General features: G+C 34.6%; 1 protein-coding gene across 2 annotated transcripts in view; it reads left to right on the top strand.

Moving 5' to 3' along the window:
• IFT81 (intraflagellar transport 81) overlaps positions 1-18429 on the top strand; it is an 87796-nt gene extending 69367 nt beyond the window's left edge. For both annotated transcript variants that reach the window (XM_065903988.1, XM_065903990.1), the window contains exons 15-19: positions 8495-8581; positions 10500-10571; positions 10657-10742; positions 14433-14478; positions 17705-18429. In XM_065903988.1, coding sequence (XP_065760060.1) covers positions 8495-8581; positions 10500-10571; positions 10657-10742; positions 14433-14478; positions 17705-17887 — 474 coding nt within the window. In that variant the 3' untranslated portion in view covers positions 17888-18429. The remainder of the gene's footprint in view (positions 1-8494; positions 8582-10499; positions 10572-10656; positions 10743-14432; positions 14479-17704) is intronic.
• The last annotated feature ends 702 nt before the right edge of the window (positions 18430-19131 follow it).

The raw sequence follows: 19131 nt of genomic DNA, 5'->3' as shown, positions 1-19131 counted from the left end.
CAACAGCCATGACTAGTACATAAGAACTGTTTTAAAAAGTTATTTATCATTATAACTATTAAAAATAGTTTTAAAGGAAGGAATACTATTGCTTTTCAACCAAATTGATTTTCTAAGTAAAACCATATACTAAATTCTATAAAGGCCTTTATTATAAAATATAACCAGAACCTGAAATTCATTTTTATATGTGTTAACTGGATTTCTCTGTATGTCAAGTACTTCCTGTCTGTTCTATTTCAAAGAAACATAGCTGTCTCACCACCATTCCCAAATAATACAGCTCTTCAGTTCTTAACATATTCCTCAAATCAAAGGGGCACTGAAGTCCTGTAAGCTTTTCATCTCTGTCTTCTGCCATGGTGAAAAGTAATGGGGACAGAGTTTCAATTTTAGAAGATGGAAAGAGTTCTGCAGATAGATAGAGGTGATGATTGTACAACAGTGTGAATATATTTAACACCACTGAACTGTGCACTTAAAAATGGTTTAGTGGGACTTCCCTGGTGGTCCAATAGATAAGAATCTGCCTTCCAATGCATGGGTGTGGGTTCAACCCCTGGTTGAGGAACTAAGATCCCACACGTGGCAGGGCAACTAAGCCTGTGCACCACAACTAGAGACTCAGCTTGTCACAGCTGAAACCCAATGCAGCCAAAAAATAATAAATAAGTACTTTTATTTATTGTGATTTTTATTTTATGTGTATTTTACCACAGTTTTAAAAGTCTAAAAAAAAAAAGAGTATAGAACTTGCCCACGTTTTTATTAACCATTTGGCTTTTTAAAATGTTTGAGTTCAATGACCTTATTGAGTCCCTAATGTTCATTTTGTTTATCTCCATATGTCAATCTCCTACATCCTTGTATAGTTTGTTTTTACCCAGAAACCTTTTGTAATGAAAAGCATACTGAAAAAAAAAGCCACTTCATTAACTTCGAGCTATTTCCAAATAGTAACTGAAATTCTTAATTGTTCTCTACTTTGAATGGTATTTATTTTTAACTTGTGTATCTAACACTTGAAACTACATGGATGTATTATCATTTTTTAAATAATTTAATTTATTTCTTTATAGCTGTGCTGAGTCTTCATTGTGAACGGGCTTTCTCTAGTTGTGGTGGGAGGGCTTCTCATTGCAGTGACTTCTCTTGCTGCCGCGCACCAGCTCTAGGGAGCACAGGTTTCAGTAGCTGCCGCTTGTGGGTTCAGTAACTGTGACTCCCAGGCTCAGTAGTTGTGATGCACATGCTTAGTTGCTCTGCGGCAAGTGGGATCTTCCTTGGATCAGGAATCAAACCCGTGTCTCCTATATTGGCAGGCAAATTCTTTACCACTGAGCCACCAGGGAAGCCCCTATCATATTGTTAAAGTGCAGGAGTACTTAAAAAATACTTTACACATCTTGTTTTAATGGACAACTCTCAAAATTTAGGAAACTTTATAGTGAAGTATTAATACATTTCCCTTGTATTTGCATTTTGTTATAAATTGAGTATTCATAATCATTTGAAAATTGTAGCATCACAACTTAAGATGCACAACTTATATTTATCTAAATCTTTTATAATTATCTGGAATTAGCTAGCATCTTGAAGTTTCATGTTTGTTTTTTAGAAACTGTTCCTTAAATTATAAGTTATTAAATGGCATAATACATGTAATTGCTAAAGCTAAAATACTTGTTTTAGAGTATATAATATGGTAATTATTGATTTCACTGAAATATTTCTTATTGATTGCTTTTTCTTATGGAAGTAAAACCATGCTCTTGGCAAGAATTCAAACTCTAAAGAATTGTTTAAGGGAAAGAATTGAAATTATTTCTCTCTCTACATCCCACTGCAGCACACTCCCTAGAAATAATGTTAACAGCTCTTTGTGTATTTTCTAGAAATTTTCTGAAAATTAATGAATAGGTAATTATTTATTGGCTTCCCGAAGTTTGCTCTCCACACCTTTGTTCTACTCTCAGAAAAAAACAAAAAAGCTTTTTGGGGTGAGGAGCAGAAGTCAACTCTGCCATATTATTGTCTGCTTCCTTTTGCTTTCACTGTACCTGCTATACTTTTGCCCATCTTTTGCTTTCAGCTTTTAAAAAGTTGCTTTGTTTTAGGTATGTCTCTGAATAGATCTTGAGTTGTGTTTTGTTATATGATATAATCTGACAGGTTTATTTTAATAAATAAGTTTAGCCAGTTCATATTTATTGATATGCAAGCATATTTGGTCTTTGAGTACTTTATTATGTTTTGCTTCTGACTTTAAAGCCCAGAAAAATAAATTCCTCTGTTCATTCTCTGTCTCTGTCTCTCTCTTGTATTTTCTGGCTTGTGGTTTTGCTCTACTGGTTGTATCTGTAATGCCGCCATTAATATTTCATTACTGTTGATAGTATCTATTAGTTCCCACTATAAGTAGTGATGAAATTAATATTTTTCCTCTAACTTCTTCTTCCCTCTCCTTTAGCACCTCATTTTAGTCATTTGTCTTTCTTACTGTTTGCCTTTATACATGTAATATGCTTATACTATGACTTGATTCATCAGCTTTAAATTATATCTGTTGCCCTTCCCCTACCATCCCCAGCAATGGAAAACTGCTTACTGAGGAAACCACCTTACTCATTCTACCTTCCACTTTCTTTTTCCCTTCCCCTCCCTGCAGATTTTATGTATCGTGTCTACATTGTCAGAGCATATAACATTTACTTTCTGTTCTACTAGTTCTCTCTTTTGTCTTTAGTATTATACCTGTACTTGTTAGACTCAGTGCTCATTACTAATCCTCTCCCTACCCATTTTCCTACTTTTTATTGTCTCTTATTTGTTTTCTAGTAGAGTCCTCAAAGCTTAGAAGAATAATATTCCCTGATGAGTTCTTACGTTTCTAGAGTTTGTTGCCTTAAATATTTCAATCACTGCTTGATTGGGCATAAAAATCATTACATCATGCTTTCTTTCCTTGAGGATTTTTAAAGAGTAGCTCCACAGTCTTTAGGAGTTAAGGGTGACCATGGAGAGAGCTGAGGCCAACATAATTTTTGTTTTGTTTTTTCATTTATTTTTATTAGTTGGAGGCTAATTACTTTACACTATTGTAGTGGTTTTTGTCATACATTCAATATTACTCAGCCATTAAAAAGAATTCATTTGAATCAGTTCTAATGAGATGGATGAAACTGGAGCCCATTATACAGAGTGAAGTAAGCCAGAAAGATAAAGACCATTACAGTATACTAACACATATATGGAATTTAGAAAGATGGTAATGATAACCCTATATGCAAAACAGAAAAAGAGACACGGATGTACAGAACAGACTTTTGGATTCTGTGGGAGAAGGCGAGGGTGGGATGTTTCGAGAGAACAGCATCAAAACATAATTTTTTTAATGACTTGATCTGGAAAAGAATATATTTTCCAGTTGTTGAGTACTGGGTTCTCCATGTGTTTATCAGATCAAGGTTCTTGAATGTGCTGTTCAAAAATTCCTGGTGAATGGGGACTTTTGGTGTAATGGGTGTAGAGGTTAAGTTTTGCAAGATAAAAAGGTGAGGGTGGGATGTTTCGAAAGAACAGCATGTATATTATCTATGGTGAAACAGATCACCAGCCCAGTTGGGATGCATGAGTCAAGTGCTCGGGCCTGGTGGGCTGGGAAGACCCAGAGGAATCGGGTGGAGAGGGACGTGGGAGGGGGGATCGGGATGGGGAATACGTGTAACTCTATGGCTGATTCATATCAATGTATGACAAAACCCACTGAAAAATTAAAAAAAATAAAAAAGAGTTGAGATTGCTTGTACGATAATGTGAATGTTTTAATACTTCTGAACTGCAGCCTTAAAAATAGTTAAAATAGTTAAGTTTTAGATTATGTGTATATTACCACAATTTAGAAAAAGATTCCTGGCTTAAAAGAAAAAAGAACACTTCTTGGTAAATTATTCATTTTATCATTATTTTATGACTCTTTAATCCTTGCAGTGCTTTTTTGTCTAACGGTCTTATTTTGTTTGCTATTAATATAAGTGTGCCAGCTTTCTTATGTTTACTATTGCTTGGTATGTCTTTCTTTACTTTCAGCTGTCTGTATCCTTATTTTTGTCCTATATAAGTCTCTTAAATATCATATAGTTGGATTTTGTGTAGATATAGTTAGTTTCTTACATCCAGTTTGAGAGCTTGTCTTTTAATTAGTGAGTTTAGTCCCATTTATATTTTTTCTTATTATTGATACTTTGGAATTTATTTCTATTTTGCACATCCTATTGACTGTGCTTTTCCTATGTTTCTTTTTTTCTACTTTCCACTGTACCAATCCTGTTTTCTTTATCTTCTTTTTTCCCTTCATTTCCTTTTCTACTCCTGTTCAGATATTGTTTACTCTTATATTTTTAGCACATTTTTCTTGCCTAAAGTTAATCAGCTGAACAATTGTTAATCTCCTGAGCAATACAAGGGCCTCAGAATGATTTCATACCCTCTCTTGCCTTACACATGTGTTCTTATCCTCTGGTATTTAATTTCCACTTTATTTCTTCAACTCTAAAAGTGGTTATCATGGTGGTCATTACTGTTATAATAATTACTACTTCATACAGTCTTTTCCTATTTAGATTTACCCATATATTTTGCAATTCTTACCATTGCCTCGTGTACTTTATTCCTTACTTCTGGATTCAGTTTCCTTCTTCCTGAAATGAAATTTCCTTGTTTTGTTTTCTTTTAGTAGTTCTCTCAATAAAGAATCATTGCCAAAAGTAAACCATCTTTGTTTTTCCTCTTCAATAGTCATGTGGTCAGAAAAAAACTATTTTCATTGCGTTCTCTTTTCTCTTGTCGTGTTAAAGGATATGCTATTGATTTAATTCTCATTTCTTTTTAGATAATGTCTTCCCTATAATTGGTTTTAATTTTTGTTGTTATATTCACTAGTTTGTTTTAGACTCCACATATAAGTAATATCATATAGTGTTTGTCTTTCTCTTTTTGACTTATTTCACTAAGCATAATACCTTCCAGGTTCATCCATGTTGTTGTAAATGGCAACATTTCTTTCTTTTTAATGACTGAGTAGCATTCCATAGTGTGTGTGTGTATCTCACATCTTCTTTTTCCATCCATCTCTTGATGGACATTTTGGTTGCTTGCATATCTTGGCTATTGTAAATAATACTGCTGTGAACATTGGCATGCATATATCTTTTCAAATTAATGTTTTTGTTTTCTTTGGATATATACTCAGAAATGGAGTTGCTGGATCATATGGTGGTTCTGTTTTTAGGTTTTTGAGGAACCTCCACACTATTTTCCATGGTAGCTGCATCAATTTACATTCTCACCAAATCTGTACAAGGGTTCCCTTTTCTCCACATTCTCATGAATAACAAATTATTTGTGGTCTTTTTTGGTGATAGTCATTCTGACAGGTGTAAGGTGTAAGGTGATCATTGTGGTTTTGATTTGTATTTCTCTGATGGTTAATGATGATGAGTATCTTTTCATGTGCCTGTTGACCATCTATATGTCTTTGGAAAAAACCTGACTCTTCAGGCCTTCTATTTTTTAACTGTTTTAGGAGACAGATCCAAAAAATATTGCTATGATTTATTCATGTCAGAAAGTGTTCTACCTATGTTCTCTTTTAAGTTTTATGATTTCTTACATTTAGGTCTTTAATCCATTTTGAGTTTATTTTTGTACATGGTGTGAGAAAATGTTCTAATTTCATTCTTTTACATGTAGTTGTCCAGTTTTCCCAGCACCACTTATTGAAGAGACTGTCTTTTCTCAATTGTATATTGTTTCCTTTGTCATAGATTAGTTGACCATAAGTATGTGGGTTTATTTCTGGGTTTTTTTCCTGTTCCATTGATCTGTGTGTCTCTTCTTGTTGCTGACATCACACTTGTTTTGATTACTGTAGTTCTGTAGTATAGTCTGAGGTCAGGGCATGTTGTGCCTCCGGCTCTCTTCTACTTTCTGAAGATTGCTTTGGCTACTCAGGGTCTTTTGTGTTTCCATACAAGATTTGTAATTATTTGTTCTAGTTCTGTGAAAAGTACAGTTGGTATTTTGATAGGGATTCCCTTGAATCTATAGATAGTTTTATTATTTGTATCTTTGTCTTTGGTGTTGTTCCTTTTCACTGACATGATCTAAGTTTGGATTTAGTGTTATTTGCTCAGCTAGAATTCATGCTTTTTGTCTCTCATTAATTCTGGACATATTTTACATGTCTTCAAATATTCTCTCCCCTGGTCTTTCTAGTCTGTTCTTCAGTAGTTCTGTTAGATATATGTTAGTTGTATTTATTCTGTTCACTGTTGTTTAACCTCATTTTCATATTTTCATCTCTTTACCTCTTTGTGATGAATTTTTGATAATTTCTTCAGCTCTGTTTTCTAATTCATTCTTTTATCTCCTGAACTAATCTTATATTTGTGTCACCTACTTAGTTTTTAATTTCAGTGACTTCTTTTTCATTTTTGTCTGTTTTTTTACTCACTGTACCTTTCTCAGTCTTTTGTTTTCAGTTCCTCCTTTAATAAAATATTAAGTATACTTATTTAATAGATTTATTTCTAGTATTCTGCTGCTGCTGCTAAGTCGCTTCAGTCATGTCTGACTCTGTGTGACCCCATAGATGGCAGCCCACCAGGGTCCCCTATCCCTGGGATTCTCCAGGCAAGAACACTGGAGTGGGTTGCCATTTCCTTCTCCAATGCGTGAAAGTGAAGTCGCTCAGTCCTGTCTGACTCTTAGCGACCCCATGGACCGCAGCCTACTAGGCTTCTCCGTCCATGGATTTTCCAGGCAAGAGTACTGGAGTGGGGTGCCATTGCCTTCTCCAATTCTTCTGCTAGAGGAGGTATACTCCTGCTGTTTTATATCTTCTAATTCTCAGTCATAATGGAGTGATTATTCCCTGCATATTTATAGTTTTAGATTGTGAGCTTATCTTTAGTAGGCTTTTGTCTCTTGAATCCTGGCAGCTATAGGATGGAGCAACATAGCTACATTCTGATCGGTTTGTCCATCAAACTCAGAGACAAAAAAAGTCCTTTGTCTACTATAGTATCTCCATCTCATTTACAGGCCCAGCAGCTACCCAAGTACATAGCCTCTGTTGCCCCTTCTCCTATTTGGGGTGTATGTGACTGTCAATCACAAGAGCCTCAGATGTCTGTAGGTCACTTTGATACATAAAAGCCATGGCATCTTTTTCCCACCAATCTTTTATACTTTGCTAGTCACCCCAACCCAGATGCAATCTCATCCAGCAATGGAAGCACCACACAACATTACCCAATAATATTAACTCTCTTGTTCCCAAGGAAACTGTGTTATGTAAAACCAAGGTCATTCCCAGGCTGGCCTGGTGTTAACCCTTTACTCACAGATTTCAAGGTCTTTTGCCCTGCCTAGCCATTCTAATCATTCTGTTATCAAGACTGACTCCCAACTCCCTTCACCAGGGGTATCCACAGGCTGTTATCCTTTGTTTCTAACTCTGGTAATTCGTTTTACTTCTTTGAGTGTTCAGTTAGCTCTCAATTTGAAAGGGTGCTTACCCTACCTTGTCAAGCATTTGTTGATACTTTTAGCATTTCTAGGTGTTGGTAGCAAATTTTCAGATTATCTGCCTCAAAATATTACATTAGAAGAAAGTGTGAAACTACTCAAACAGCCTGAGTTCAAATTCTAACACCTCTTTCCAGCCATATAATCTTTTGCAAGATACTTATCCTCTGTGAACTTTCTGTAAGCACAATGTGGGATTATTAGTATATACCTTAAGGGGTTGTTGTGAGATTTAGTTATTGTCAAGGGTAAAGCTCAAACACCCTTAACATGGTTTACAAAGTTCTGATCAGGCCTCTGCCAAAGTCTTCAGCCCCTTCTTCTCACACTTCCCAGCCATGCTCCAGTATAATGAACTACTTACATATCCTAAATTGTCCTTCTTCTCTCTAATCTTCCAAGACTTCATACATAGTGTTCCTTTTTTCTGAACATTCTCCTCCTTGTCTGTCCCTTCTAACTATTCTTACTAATCCTTTGTACCTCAGCGTAGATATCAGTTTCTCCAGGAAATTGTCCCTACTGATCCCCAAGCCTGGGTTAAGTCCAATGAGAGTCGCATGTGCTCCTGTAACACCTTGCATTTGTCTCTCGTAGCACTCAGCCTGTTTACTTGTCTGAGCATTACTTGAGAGGAAGGATTTTTGACTCTTTTGCTCACTCTTGTATCCCCAGCTTCTAACAGAGAGCCTGGCACACAGCACAATACACGGCAGCTATTCTTTTTATCAGCACCTTCATCTGTCATAATGCTCAAATATCTGGTTGTTGTATAAATAACTCGTTAGTATGCCAAGAAGCTTAGAGTTAAGTTACAAGACTGACAAGGGCATGTATTGTTTTAGAATCACCTTTTGAGCCTTTGTTTTTTTATTTATTCAATCAATCACCCTTTTCATACTAGGAATTAACCCAAGAGTGTGATGAAAAGAAATCCCAGTATGATAGCTGTGCCGCAGGCCTTGAAAGCAATCGGTCCAAATTAGAGCAGGTAAGAAGATAGTTCTTTTTTTTTTTTTTTTTTTTTTTTTTAAATATTATTTTATTAGTTGGAGGCCAATCACTTTACAACATTTCAGTGGGTTTTGTCATACATTGACATGAATCAGCCATATAGTTACACGTATTCCCCATCCCGATCCCCCCTCCCACCTCCCTCCCCACCCGACTCCTCAGGGTCCTCCCAGTGCACCAGGCAAGAGCACCTGACTCATGCATCCCACCTGGGCTGGTGGTCCGTTTCACCATAGATAGTATACATGCTGTTCTTTCAAAACATCCCACCCTCACGTTCTCCCCCAGAGTTCAAAAGTCTGTTCTGTACTTCTGGGTCTCTTTTTCTGTTTTGCATATAGGGTTATCGCCACCATCTATCTAAATTCCGTATATATGTGTTAGTATACTGTAATGTTCTTTATCTTTCTGGCTTACTTCACTCTGTATAATGGGCTCCAGTTTCATCCATCTCATTAGAACTGATTCAAATGAATTCTTTTTAATGGCTGAGTAATATTCCATGGTGTATATGTACCACAGCTTCCTTATCCATTCATCTGTTGATGGGCATCTGGGTTGCTTCCATGTCCTGGCTATTATAAACAGTGCTGCGATGAACATTGGGGTGCACGTGTCTCTTTCAGATCTGGATTCCTCAGTGTGTATGCCTAGAAGTGGTATTGCTGGGTCATATGGCAGTTCTATTTCCAGTTTTTTAAGAAATCTCCACACTGTTTTCCATAGTGGCTGTACTAGTTTGCATTCCCACCAACAGTGTAAGAGGGTTCCCTTTTCTCCACACCCTCTCCAGCATTTATTGCTTGTAGACTTTTGGATAGCAGCCATCCTGACTGGCGTGTAATGGTACCTCATTGTGGTTTTGATTTGCATTTAGAAGATAGTTCTTATTTTAACAACCTAGCAGAAACTGACTTTTTATGCATGTTTTCACTATACCAATGTCAAAAGATTCCCAGATCTTTACCCTCATGCCTTGAGTCTGTCTACCAAGCTGCAGAGATTTTTATTTCTTCAAACTTGATGTACACACCCTAAATTCTCCATCTGCACCCCTACTGCCAGAGTCAAGGCCCCATCATGTCTTCCCTTGACTACCACAGTAACTACAACCTCCTCTCCCCTTCCACACTTGCCTTTCTAAGGTTTATTCTCCATAGAGCAGCCAAAGAAACTGGTACGACACTTAAACCACCTTCTAACGGCTTCCTGTTGCACTTAAAATCTAACTTCAAAACTTTGGTTTTCAAGACCCTACCTGCTCCATGAACTTCATATCCACATGCTCTCCTCCTCACCCACAGACCCCAGATATACTAGCTTTCTTCTTGTACTTCAAACAGGCCAAGCTTGTTTTCTCCTCAGGGGCAGATTTTCATATATTATTCTCTCTCTGGGATACTCTACTGCCAGCTCTTTGCCTTTCTCTCTCCTTTTCTTTCACCATTTTAGGTCTCAGCCTAAATGTTACTGCCTCCGAGAGGTCTTCTCTAATCACCTGTCTAACTTCACCCACTCAATACCCCATCACACTGTACTGCAGAATTTTCTTCATAGCACTTACTGCATCTGAAACTGCCTTCATTACACATTTCCTTGTTTATATCTGTCTCCTCTTCTTGCATGAGAGCAGGGACCTGTCTTGTTCACTTCTCTGTCCCCAGCACCTAGCACAGAGCTGGGCACACAGTAGTTACTTAATAAATAACTGAACTTACAGGTTGTAGAGTGATATGCATGGTATCTAGAAAAGATTGTAACCTAGCCTGATACAATAAAGTTTTGGCACAGAAGAGGAAATACTCTGATAGTATTTCTTTTGTTGTACATTTGGTTATCCTTTCTGTATCTAATTATTCTTTCAATAATATTGCCCATTTAAAATTATGTTTTAGGAAGTCAGAGGGCTCCGTGAGGAGTGTCTTCAAGAAGAAAGTAGATACCATTATACAAATTGTATGATTAAGGTAAGACAAAGAAAATTGGATCAGAAACTTTTCTGAGATTTTTCTGTATCAAGGACTTAACCTAAAACATAGTCTTTCCACTTAGAACCTAGAAGTACAACTTCGTCGTGCTACTGATGAAATGAAGGCATATGTCTCCTCTGATCAACAAGAAAAAAGAAAAGCAATTAGGCAAGTAATTTTGTTGTTTTTATATTGAGTTACTTAATTTTTCATCTATAGAAGATTAGATGGAATTATACAGAGTACCTAAATAAGCAAATAGTAAGATATTATTTAGAATTAAATCTTGTTGAACATCCTCTGGGTACTCCAGCCCTCCTGACTAAGTAAGAATACATATAATTTTTCTCGTTTCCTTGCTTACTTTTTATTGTGGCAAAAGACATATAACATAAAATTTGCCATTTTAACCATTTTTAAGTGTATAATCAGTTGTATTCATTACATTCAAAATATTATGCAACCATCACCACTATATATTACCAAAACATTTTCACCACCTGAAACAGAAATTCTTATAGACATTAAGCCACTTAATCCCTATTACTCCCTCCTCAAGGATAGATATGGGCTTCCCAGGTGGCGCAGTGGTAAACAATCCGCCTGCTAATGCAACGGACACAAGAGACTCAGGTTCGATCCCTGGGTTGGGAAAATCCCTTGGAGTAGGAAATGACAACCCACTCCAGTGTGCTTACCTGGAAAATTCCATGGACAGAGGAACCTGTAAGGCTATAGTCCATGGAGTCACAAAGAGTCAGACACAACTGAGTATGTATGCATGTAGAATTACATATAATTTCATAGTTGCTTTTTTATAAGCACTCAATTTAGTCTATTTTTAAAGTCCCACATGGTCTGGACTCTGGTCATTGTGTGCTCATTGTTTCAGCTCATTGTGAGCTCACTGTGAGCAGCTGCACTTCAGCTAGAAATTCTGTGATTGCAGAGTGCCAGCCTTTGAAACAAAGAATGTATAAATACTACTAGTCCTTATATGGTGATTTTTTTCTTTTTGTAATCCTAACGTACTATAACATAATAAATGCTGCCTTAAAAATACGTTTATAGTTGAATTGCTAGCTTTGAAAAAAATGCAGTAGTGAACAAGATAAACTTTCTTTGCCCTTTATCACAATTCAAATGTTTTGCTTTTACCATTCAATAATAACTCAAATTAAGTGTAGAATTCACATTTATTCAAGATTGCAGTTGAGATTTTTAGTAGCTTATACATTGATATTTATGATTCAATAGACATGAGTTTGAGCAAACTCAAGGAGATAGTGAAAGATGGGAAAACCTGTCATGCTGCAATGCATGGGGTCACAAAGAGTCCGACATGTCTTAGCAACTGAACAACAACAGTACATTGACATTATAAAGAGGAATCTAATAAATAGAATGTTTTGCAGAGTCTAAATTTTTTAATATAATGCAAGCCAGGCTGAAAATATCCTATAAATAGGATTTTATTTGTAATACTCTAGCATATTAAACATGCTGAATGTATTTATTCAAATTGTTTTATTGCATTTTGCTCATTAAATGTATATAGTCAATACCTAATGTTCACTAATGTAAGAAGTTAATTTTGTTCTTGAAAAATAAAAGTTTTAGAAATTGTTTCTTTTCTTCCAAAGTTATCAATATAATTAGTAAAGAAGGAAACATTGCTCCAGAGCTATTGGTTTTCTGATCTGTTTTCTAGATAGATATTCCTCTTCATCGTTTTTATTTATTTATTTTTTGGCCACACAGTGCACCACGTGGGATCTTAGTTTCCCAACTAGGGATGGAACCAGTGCCCCCTGCGTTGGGAGTGAGAAGTCTTAACCACTGGACTTCCAAGGAAGTCTCCATTATTTTAAAAATCATTGTAAATCTTTACCATTCCTCAGTTTTCCAATAGAAAAACATTGCACCCTGACTAGAGAAGTACATGGTAAGAATATTTAGGAATAAAACAGAGTTATACTCTAAACTTACTGATACATATTTAAAATGTACTACTAGTATAGACACAATATTTTTTATGTCATTTCATTTTCTATTTTTATGGTACTTTCTGGTAAGGCCAAAGGTCTAAGAAATTAGCTTGTTTTTGAAAGATCACCTGTAAAATGTAATTTTATTTAAAGAGGCAGCATGTTATATATCAAAGTACTAGAAAGGGACTCAATAAAATTTTGTTTCTAACGTGATTTTTCCAGTTCCTAGTTGTGTGACCTTGGATAAATCACTTTTTCATCTATAAAATAAAGAGAACAATATATGCCACAGGAGCTCAAGTTCAACGTAGTGTTTGCAGCAGTATTTTGGAAATGATATAGTATGAGTTCCTGAAGAGTGAGGACCCTGTTTGTCCCTTTTTTCTTCTTGAAATCCCAGGGCATGCTTGGTATAGAACAGGTGATCTGTAATTACTACTTGAATAAATCAATTGAATAAAATTACATGTTAGTGTTATGAGCATGCACCTATTGATTTCTCGATAAAATAGAAATGGAAATCCTAAAACAATTTGGACATTCCCTCAGACCTGGGGTAATAAATGAATTATTTAAAGTTCTCTTAATTATAACCATACATTATTCTGAGTAATATGTCATTTATATACTCTGAGCTATTTTTCATTGGAGAGCTAGAAAGGCAAGTAACATTAACTTAGTGTCTCATAAATTTTATGGGCAAAATGAAGGTTCATCCAGACTGGGTCTGTTCCCTTTTGCTATTATTCTTGTGCACAAATTCTACCTTCACTTCATCTCTGTAAGGACTTCGGGTACTTCTGATTGCCATTCTTTCTGTTCTAAAGACATTAACCTCCCTTTTTTACACAAATGCAAATCTTTCTTCACTTAAGCTGCTAGAGTTTGTCTTTGTGGTTTATGATTTCTTAGATTCCCAATTTTGTGTTATGTAATTTCTTCTTAAGTACTGCTGTGTAGCTTTTCACAGAAATATAGTCTTTTTCCATACAAATTTGAGGTCTAAAGTTTCTCTTCTTATCGTTGGTTCTGTTGTCCTCATTCTTCAGTGTTTGTCCTTAACACTTTAAATCTCACTTTTTGTCTTAAAATATAATTATACTTTTATTTAAAAATACCATATGATATTATTTGTATTTTTATGTTAAAAATTTATAATTTTTTAGCTTACAAAAGAAATATGTATAAAAAACAAAAAGTAGCCATTATCAAGTATAGTGCACAAAAATTAAATGTTGTCTACATTGCCATACCTCATTTATCTAGAATTCTGTCTAGTTTAGTATTTATAAATCTACCTCATTCTCTTTTTCACAACTCTGTATTATTCCTTTGAATGGATGTACCATAATTTATTTAAACTTTTCCCCATCTATCAACATTTAGTTGGTTGTAGATTTTTACTACTGTAAGCAATGGTGAAGTGAATAGTCTTTGCTTTTATTTTTATTAAGTTTTAAGAGTTTTTCTGTAGGAAGGCTTCATAGAAGTTGGATTGCAGAATTAGATGATATTTATTTACTTATTTTTTTTTAATGTGTGTCCTCTCTCTTTTCTGCAAGCCTTTTCCAAAAAAGGGTAATTTAAGCAAATGTATTGCTATTTTTTTAAGTGTAGATTAACTGGAAATAGTACTTAATTTCTTACCTGATATTTTGCCTTGTTTTTATTTACTTATATTATTGTTTACTAGATGAACTGACTAAAGATTAGAAAAGGGAGTGTTTGATAATGGGTTTCATTCTGATTCTAGTACTCTAAACTGTATTATCTAATATATTTAGATAGATATGTTGATTTATAATTTAGTTGTATGATCAAATCAATTGAATTAAATGTAAACTATATCATTATATTGACTCCCCAGGGAACAATATACCAAAAATATTGCTGAACAGGAAAATCTTGGAAAGGTAAGAATATTTGTTTTTTAATGTGTGCATAATTCAGGTTTACAGGACACGGTTACGTCATTGTCAATTTTTTTTAAGGTTTATAGGGGAAATTAGAACGTTCTTACTCCCTTTCAAAAATGAAGACTCTTCCTTAAAAATTTATTTTTATAAAAGTGAAGACACACACACACACACACACAAAAGTGAAGACACATGGATTTGGGGGGGAAGGGGGAAATCTAGTTTTAAATAAAAAGTTCATGCATAACAAAATGCCACGTGTAATGAATGAACTGCAAGTTTCACATTATTCCCAGGTATCTCTGTTTAGAAGATAAGTATAAACTTACTCATTTATTTTATTTAATAAACACAAAGCTCTTACTATGAGTCAGGGCCTGGTCTAAGTTCTTTACAAACATTGACTCAGTTAAAAATAATCAAAAAACTTTACTTAAGATATTCACTCCCTACCTGCCAGTCTTATATGTGGACTACTGAAAATAGGAGTGTATGACTGAGCTTTGTTTTTCCAGTTCTCTGAGACACTCCTAGTGGAAGACGTGGTAGGGGCCTTGACCATCAGGTTGTAAATGACTAACTGATTTCTCTAATTGATTCTAATCTTTAATGATTTTAAGACCATGTTACATAGTGAATGCTGACCATGCTTCACTATACATCATTTTATCTGTTTCTTACTGAGTTTCACTACTGAAAATTGAAGTTTCCTCTTAGTTTTTGTAATAGAAGTGTCCAGTTTGTATTATCATTTGTTAGGAATTATTAGCTGCAGTTTTTCTTTTAAAATACTGATTATATGTCAGTGTCTCATTTCAGTGTTCAAGTATTCTTGAGTCTGCAACCTGGAAATGATTTTATATACATATAGGCTTTTCTGTTCTGAAAGTACAAATTAACAATATGGCTTTGCTTCAGTCAATACATTGTACAGTTTAGCTATTGGATACTTTCATGTTCAAATGTATGTATTTGAATCAAGTTGTACACACATTTGTACAGTATTTTAACTAGAGATTTTGGGGGCTTTAGGATTTAGTATGATTGTCAATAATTGACTTTCATCCAGATATTTCTTAAGTGAAGTAATGTACTTTTTTCATATGAAAATATTCCTCCACTTCATTTGTTTAGTATCTGAATGGATGTTGTATATAGAGAAATATTTGCCAAACCTTGAATGCTTTCATAGACCCAAACTTAATGGCTATATATGATTATTCTTTCCCCTCCCAGTGCAGTGTTTTATTACATTGCAAGATTTGAGGGGAAAGCAGTAGCAATGGTCTGATTGTCTCATGCCCTGATTGTCTGGCTGTATCACTTAAGAAACAAAGCTTCTTGATCCTCTCACTCTTAGACTAGATCTAAATTTTCAAAGCAAACACAGAATATTCCTAGGCTTTCAAACTGACAATAGCATAAGTCTTCCAATCCGCAGACTTCCTCAGGCCAGCCTGAGTTTCTGAAACTAGACTAAGCTATAGTGCTACAATTCACACCATCATATACTAAACTTTGCCTTACCAAGTGCTGTGGAATATGATACTCAAAGTTGTCACTTTCCCCCTCCTGTACCACCACCTCCTTTTAAGAACAATGAAATCTATGACAAGTATTTTTTGTGCATTGCAACTATCCATAAATCTGTAGTACATGACAGTAACATTAAAAATAAATTATAGACTAAAGCCAGTTGTATTCATAAAGTTAAAGGTTTCAAACACCTGTGGCTATGAAGCAAATTAAATGTAATATTTCTGATACAGACAATGCCCGCATCCTGTCTTTGGTTCTTTAAATAGCTTTTATAGGTTGTTAGCATTTTTGAAAAAGAAATTATTCCAATATAAGAAAAGTTACAGCTAAGTAGTACGTTAATCTTAAAATCATGTTCAATACTCTTAAAACTCTTGATCTGACTTACTACTTTTGTTTTAGTCTATGGGGATAAAAATATTTGTTGTAAGATACTTTATTTGTAACATAGACTTAAATAGATGTATTTGCATGCCAGGCATTGTGTCAAAAATTTGCTGTTTATATTTAAATTATATTTTCTTCATTCTGTTTTGTTTTGCTGTCTGCTGTTAACTTTGCTTTTCTTAGCCATAGGTGGGAAGGGCAGTCTTTAATAAGCATTTTGAATCTGGCCTCAGTTTAGTTTAGCCTCTTATTTGGGCAAGTACCGACCACTGGCCTTCTCACTTGTGTCCTTATATCAACTGTTAGATCAACCCTGCATACTAAAAGAGGAAAAGATGGGGATGTTCCCGTATAATCTGTTTGTCTTTGCTTGTTTTTCTGCCCTTCTTGGTGATTTCTCACGCCCTGTGTCAGTGAGTGTATTTCTGTTACTCTGTGCTTCCTTATGTGTCCTGTCATCTCTGTTTTTCTCTTCTTTCCTTCCTATTTTTCTTTCCTCTCATTGTCTCTCTGACTTTGTGCGATCTTTTCTTTGTCACTCTTCCTTGATTTGCCATAATACAGAGCCAAAGAACAGTTCGCAGTTTACTGAAAAATGTTCCTATTCCTGTTTATAATTTTAGTCAGTAAGTAGAACAGTATTGGAAGGTGGAACTATATTTGTAGGCTGTTAGTAACAAAAATAATTCTGATAAGGATCTGAGCCTTTTTAAAATATCACTGGACCTTCTCCTTGAAGAATATTTGCATACAATTTGATTTATTTGGGCATAGAACATACCCTTAGAGTATATTGATTCAGGAAAGAATGTAATATTTAATAATAACATATATAACACATGATAGTTTGTAATTATTTCTATATCTATTATTATGTGAAAAAATAGTATTATAAAGCAGATACTTTTATAATTACTCCTATTATTAACCTTAATTGACAGTTGAAAAAACTACAGTCCAGAGAAATTATCTTCCTTATGGCTAGTGACAAAGCCAGGGTTGGGACTCAAGCCTTCTGACTTCCAAAATATGCATTTTTTATATACCATCATACTGCTCCACTTTCCTGATTTCCTTTATTTCCCCCTTCTTTTCTATTTTTCTGTCCTTTTTAGCTTCAGGTTGTCTTAGAGCTATCATAAATTTAATTAACTTTTATCATCTTAGCTTTCATATATTATCTGGTTTAGCTATTACTTATCAGATGTACAAAGCATACCATATTCTTCTGATTAGAGCAGTAGAAGTAAATCCCTATATGATATTTAATTATTCTTGATTTTTTTTTTTATGCTAGAAACTCCGGGAAAAACAAAAAGCTGTACGAGAAAGTCATGGTCCTAATATGAAACAAGCAAAAATGTGGCATGATTTTGAACAATTGATGGAATGTAAGAAACAGTGCTTTCTGAAACAACAAAGCCAAACTTCCATTGGTCAGGTAATTCAGGAGGGAGGAGAGGACCGGCTGATACTCTGAGTTCATGTGTCACTGTCTGGGGCTTTAGTTGATGTGGCTAGCTATAAGCAAAATCCCATGGTGTGTTTCTTTTTTTAAGTGATTTGTTGAACATTTTGCTTTCAGATTACCCATTCCCTATTAAGTTTTCATGGAAAATAATGCTAAGGTAGATTTAGGTTTTAAAAGTGTCTAATATGAAAAAGAGGCTTGTATTATTTCACTTAGTTTATACATCAGTGGTGTCTTCTGTTTTATAAGACAGGAGATTGAGTTTACTGTCTTTAAATGTAAACACATGTCCATTAAGAAACATGTAAGTTTTTGTTTGGACATAATAACCCAGTGGCTTATTGTTTTTCTTAATCTTTTTTTAACTTTAGAGAAATCTTTTAGGAACTAATATCTCTTGTTTTGAAGATACATTTGTCTGAAGTTCAGCAATTCCTACAGTTTCACTTCAGTTTCTTTTTCTTCTGTACAATTCAAGAACATTTAATATTTTGAATGGCATATTTGTTCTATTTGTGTTGTTTAAAGGCAAATAAAACTTGGTGCACATATCATGGCTATTTAAAATTTTTGTAATGTAAATTTTAAATCTTTTTAAAGTAAGTATTCGTCTATAATACTGTACTAAATTTAAGATTATTGCTTATTTTCACCAAAAATCTAACACAGTAGGTTCTAGGCATTATTATTAAATATAAGAAACTGTCGAAGTGCCTCCAAGTCTCTGCTTCATCTGGACAAGGTATCTGAAGATGTCTTTAATTTTTCCTTAAAGACACTAAATTAATATGCCACCCTTTACTTCATTTCAGTTTCAATATACTTTTATTTTAGATTTGAAAACTCAGATTTCAAATGGTTAGCATGTCCTTCTTGGGTTCTTGCTTCTTAGCTTTCCTATAGAAAACAAAGCAAAAACATTTTGATGAAAAAAATTGTTTCCACCCTTGCAAAATATATAGACTTGATTAATGGCCTTGGGTGTCTGTTCCCAAATGTGTCCTACCCTTTTTTTGTCTTTCTTGATAATTAGAGAATCTCATTAGCATGAAAATTACTTGCATTTCTAGGAGCTATCACCAGAATAGATCCATCTGAGTATGGAAGAACTTACCAGGAAAATATAGAAATAAACTTCTTTTAACATATTGTAAGGAAAAAAAAGAGAAGTATTTCAGTGTTATTAAGTGGTTCGGATCTGGTCCTCAGCTTACTTTAGCTACTTTTTTGGACAAATATCAGTTATCAGAATT

The sequence above is a fragment of the Muntiacus reevesi genome, chromosome 13 (genome assembly GCF_963930625.1).
Source record: "Muntiacus reevesi chromosome 13, mMunRee1.1, whole genome shotgun sequence".
Taxonomy (NCBI): Eukaryota; Metazoa; Chordata; class Mammalia; order Artiodactyla; family Cervidae; genus Muntiacus; species Muntiacus reevesi.
The sequence above is the reverse complement of the archived record's forward strand: the minus strand, read 5'-3'. Positions and strand labels throughout refer to the sequence as shown.